This window comes from Berghia stephanieae, chromosome 2 (assembly GCF_034508935.2).
Source record: "Berghia stephanieae isolate SIO BIC M18660-M18661 chromosome 2, UCSD_Bste_1.3, whole genome shotgun sequence".
In the NCBI taxonomy this organism is placed as follows: domain Eukaryota; kingdom Metazoa; phylum Mollusca; class Gastropoda; order Nudibranchia; family Aeolidiidae; genus Berghia; species Berghia stephanieae.
The window spans coordinates 53,402,704-53,407,703 of record NC_088361.1 but is presented as its reverse complement, the minus strand read 5'-3'; the positions used below and the strand labels follow the sequence as shown (position 1 = coordinate 53,407,703).

Genomic DNA, 5,000 nt, shown 5'->3' with positions numbered 1-5,000 from the left:
CAATAGACGAATCCATCAATAGGAGTGTTGCCGAATGAGAAGAGAGGTTCTCGTCTGGATGTGTACTTCTGTCTGGAAAGAGAGCATCTAAATTTACTGGTTTTGACATTATTCAAGAATGCATGGTAATGTTGGTTAGATAAATGTATGAATCACCTGATGCCTTTTTAAAGTGTATGATTATTATTAGTGCGGTGTCTTAGATGTGTCGATGTATGTGATAGTTTGGATATCTGCGAAGAATGAATGTAGTAAGTCTTTGTCGTTGCATAGCTAGGAACCTTGTACCGCGATTAATGATTACCTATTTGTGTGATAGTGATAGGTACGTAAAATATAATAATTTGAAATAGCAATATTATCGGATATTGCCATGTTTATAATGAATGTTGGTCACATAACTGTGAAAAATGTTTTCGATTTATTAATGATATAAAGAGCAGTTAAAAGATTTTAATAGCTTATTATTAGCTCTTATTAGGGTGGTCGGTAACTAAAAACAACGAAAGAATCACTTCACTTTCTCCCTATTAAAAAGTTGTATTCTTCCGTTCTTTCTTTTTCCGTTTCCGCTTCAAACAAAATGGTAGGAAACCGAAAATAATACCTGTTGTTTACATTTTATATCAATTCCATCTATTAATTATTTATTTCTGAAGACACAATGGTTTGTAGAGCATTTATCTGATAATCATGTCCGTGGTTTATGCGATGAGATTTCTTCTCAAAACCCGTTTTTTTTCATGCGTATTGATACGATCTATTTCTAGTCTCTGGGTTCTTCCTACTGTTGGGAAGTCATTACCAAATGAGATAAATTAATTTTTTAAATCATATATCGTATCAATAACAGGGTTTTAAAACGGACCAAGTGTTCATTATATGTCCTTAAAACATAAGTAACAATATAGTACACATTGCATACTCTGAGAAAAATATTAAAAGGATCAGAAAGCACAGAAAACCTGCTGACACTGTCACCGTCAACTTTATATTTACGGAGTGTCTACTGTCTACGTACACGGTAACTTTAGGCAGTTTAGTAAGCAGCATTGTTGTGACCCAACTCTCCCATAAGAAAGTTACGACTGGAATTTTCCGTGACCGTTTTAGGGGGGGGGGGGGAGACCTTCCATAAGCTACTACATCCCAAGTATTTGTTCTATTCTAGTAGTAGGGGGTTTGGGAGGGGGGAACCTTTTTTTTTTTTTTAAAGTCTCCCCCCTTCTCCCAACCCCCAACTTAGAAGTATAGTGTAGTGTAGGGGGTTTGGGAGAGGGGAAACCTAACCTCAGGATCTACGTACACGGTAACCTTGAATCTCGCCTTTAACCCTCTCGTGTTACGTACACTGGTACACGGTAACCTTGAATCTCGCCTTTAACCCTCTCGTGTTCAGATTCTTTTTGGGGGAGTTGTGAGTAGATAATGAGTTCCCTCAATCATGTAGACATCCTTTGATGATATAAGCCTACTCTTTGATATCTGTAGTCGCCTTTTCGTTTTCTACGGTCACTCATGGTAGGTACTTTGGTAAAAAATTCAAATTGGATTGAGCTCAATGAAACCTATATCATTTTAAAGTGCTTTTCAACACGATTCTAATGATACCAAAATTGTGAAAATCAGATAAGCAGAAAAAAAGTTATGTTAGTTTAAAGGCTGAAAAATGGTCTTCTATTTGCCTTTGTTATTTACTGACGGACTTTGTGACCTGAAAATTGTTGCATTTCCGGTAGTAACCACCATTTGGATTTCAAAACTGGTCTAAAATGGCCGCTAAGATTTGAGTAAGGATTTTACTGGAACGAATTTCATGGATGCGGTATACAACTTTGCCCTGAATTTAATTTTATAAAAAAGTTAAGATGTTAAATAAACGTGCCAGCATGAAATTTTGATTTACCAAGTTCTAATCTTTTAATTATCCAAAGCTAAATTATACCCTATTTTATCCATAATCAAAAGTTATACTAAATTGTCATTGATTTTAAAATAAACTACACCAAACGATAGAGTAATTTCTCCTGAAGAAAATAAGACATAAATCATTAAAATCCATCCATAAACAAAAAATCTATGGAACTTTTTCTGAGACCCATCACTCAAAAGTCCAAAAAATCGGGTCACAGCCATTAGGCCATTTATCGGCTCCCTGCTGGAGGGCCAAATGGACGTTTACCAAAGTACCTACTCATGGCTAAACTCCGCTCAGAAACGATTTCATAGGTCCGTCCATCACCAAATTTCAAACTTTTGTTCTCGTGAGTTCTTAGGTTTTTTGACAGAAGAACGATTGGCTACTGAGCATCTTGACCCTTCAACGATTGGTCGTTCTGGCAGCTCACGTGTCAACAGCCTTCAACAATGAATTGAATCATCGTTGAGGCAGTGGAAGACGGCCATGGAATAGTTGCGTCACATCGCCACGTTGTTGAATAAATTATCCAGGCATGGTCGATAGGTAAAAAAGCCAAATTATGTTCTAGTTACATTTGAAACAAACAAAGTATATCACTGATCTCATCTCTTTGAGATATAAAGAATGATATAAAAATCAAGAAAATCGGCCGATAAATAAAACAGTTGCTAAAAAAGCTAAAATAAACAAAAGCAATTTTTAAAATCAAATTCATTCGTAAAACAGTTGGTTATCAACCGATTTTTATGAAACAAAGACCAATGTACTTCTTTTTTTCAAGCTGATTTCAGCAATGTGACTTTCAAATTCCTCAGAATTATATTTTTTATTTTTAGATTTTAGCTTTTAGGCCTACTCAATGTGTTATATTCCTTGCATAACAATAGCGTAATACATCGACGGGGAGAAGCGTCTTTGTTTCAGCCAGCTGGATAGATAGCCTGTGATTGGTCGAAGACTTTGAGATGCTTGATTCACAAATCTGCACGAACGGACCACGGCGGTCTATCAAAGAGGTGTAACAAATTTATTTACCGACAATTTTTCTTGGTGCTAAAATTACAAAGTAATAATTTCGCATCAGAAAAAATAACTCTGAAGTTCCTATCTCTTTATTACAATAAAATTGATACCTCGAATGACAAAATCGACCCACAAATAAGGGAGTTATAAATTATTCATAATATTTTTAAAAGTTTACAAGAATCGTCTTCAAAGTCATTTTTCATCACCAAAGTCGTAATTTTTTACCGATTTTTACCAAACAAAGTGCAATGTCAATGGTTTTCACCCGCAAATAAAATAGGATTTAAATCGCAATTTCCGAAACGTATTTTCTTTTCTGTCGGCAAATTTATAATAATCAAAGCTGAAAACACCCTGCGGCAGTGACAGGGCCTGTCATTTCCTTCACAACGATTGGATTTTACTTACTGAGGCCAGTCTTGACTACCCCGCCAATGAATATTATGCCGTTGTCGGTTGATTAACTTTAATGAATTTAATGGGGTAACGGTAAATTGTATTGTTTGATTTTTAAAAGGCTACCTCTATTCTCACCCCCCCCCCCCCCCCCCCCCCCCCCCCCCCCCCCCCGGCCGATTGGATTACCGAAAAAAAACGTCGCCGGCTTTGGTATTATTATAAAGGGCACAAAACAAGCTTTCTAACGGTGTATTTCATTCTTAATTCTTGATTGGATTTCTCAGAAATCTTATGTAATAAAAATTTATAAATATTTGAATTATAAGAACTTTTTAAATTATGGATACATTTTAATTATACTTCATACATCGATAGACAATTAATTGAAGAATATCTCTGCCAAATTTCATCAACATTGAGACACTCGCTCATTATTTTATTTTTTCCGCCATCAACCCCACTTTTTAGGACAAAAACCTCATATTTTTTTTCCATTTTCATTTATCCTTAATTTTTTCCATATTTTTCATCCATGACAATGATTTATATGAAAATAAAGCTTATTTTCTGACCATTAAAATGATACCTAACACTTGCCATTTATTTTTTGATTGAAACAAAATTACTGAAAACAATAAGTGGGCCATGTTGACTGTAAAACTCAGAATTTCCCGATCGCCGCGAGATGCTGGTTTTGAGGCAGCAGTGAGATCACAGATTCTCTCTGTAAAATTGACAAAAAATTTCAATAGAAAAATATAAATAACTCTGGAACCGTAGGTCGTAGAGAAACAAATAAGGTATCAAATTTTATGTTTTTTCAAGTCCCATCCCCCTGACTGAGTCAAATCAAGATATTTTGAGATTGAAAATTTTATCAAAGTGCCTAGACTAGCATCCCGGGGGTGAGAAAAGTCACTTCGTTTTTAAAAATAACACATACAGAGCGAGGTCTATCCATTGCTTGTATTGTAGCGGCAAACCAGTTAGGGAGGTACCGTGTACGTAGATCCTGAGGCTAGGTACCTGGTTACCGTGTACGTAGACACTGCCTTTTGTTTATTATTATTATGATGACTATACCTACTATATGAATGCTCAAATCTTACATGTATTTTAAAGTAAAAAGTATTAACTAGGCTAGTTGTAAAAGTAATTTAAAATTTTAAATTGTATTACAGAAGGGTGGTGTACGTACCAAAACCATCAAGAAGGCCTCCCGCCTGATTATTGAGAAATACTACACAAAACTCACCAATGACTTCCAAGTCAACAAACGTGTTTGTGAGGAGGTTGCCATCATCCCCAGTAAGCGACTGAGGAACAAGATTGCAGGGTGAGTTCTTTTTCTTTTTTTCAAAATCATATGATGATTCCTTTAAGAAGGACATAGATAAAACCAGGCCTCGAAGTGGGCCGGGAAAAGCCGGGAACTTTATTTTGAAATTTCCCGACCGGGAAAAGCCGGGAAAGTCGGTGAAAATTGTCTGGGGCCGGGAAAAAGCCGTGAGAAAAATTTAGGTGAACAACAACCCAACATGTATTCTTCCGCGTAATCATTACCCAACCTGCGAACGATCGGCTCAGAGCATGGCAGAAGCCTCTTATGGTTTCCTCACACAACTAGGCCCTATGTTATGACGATCGACCCAAT

The 5,000-nt window shown here is 36.2% G+C and overlaps 1 protein-coding gene across 2 annotated transcripts in view; it reads left to right on the top strand.

Moving 5' to 3' along the window:
* Positions 1 to 515: 515 nt before the first annotated feature.
* The window catches only part of LOC144965150 (small ribosomal subunit protein eS17-like), a 17,453-nt gene continuing 12,968 nt past the window's right edge, over positions 516 to 5,000 (top strand). The window contains exons 1-2 of one of the 2 annotated variants that reach the window (XM_078900144.1): positions 516 to 586; positions 4,528 to 4,682. In XM_078900144.1, coding sequence (XP_078756270.1) covers positions 584 to 586; positions 4,528 to 4,682 — 158 coding nt within the window. In that variant the 5' untranslated portion in view covers positions 516 to 583. Of the gene's footprint in view, positions 587 to 644; positions 668 to 4,527; positions 4,683 to 5,000 lie in introns of those variants that run through there. The other variant, XM_078900145.1, reaches the window with a different exon arrangement.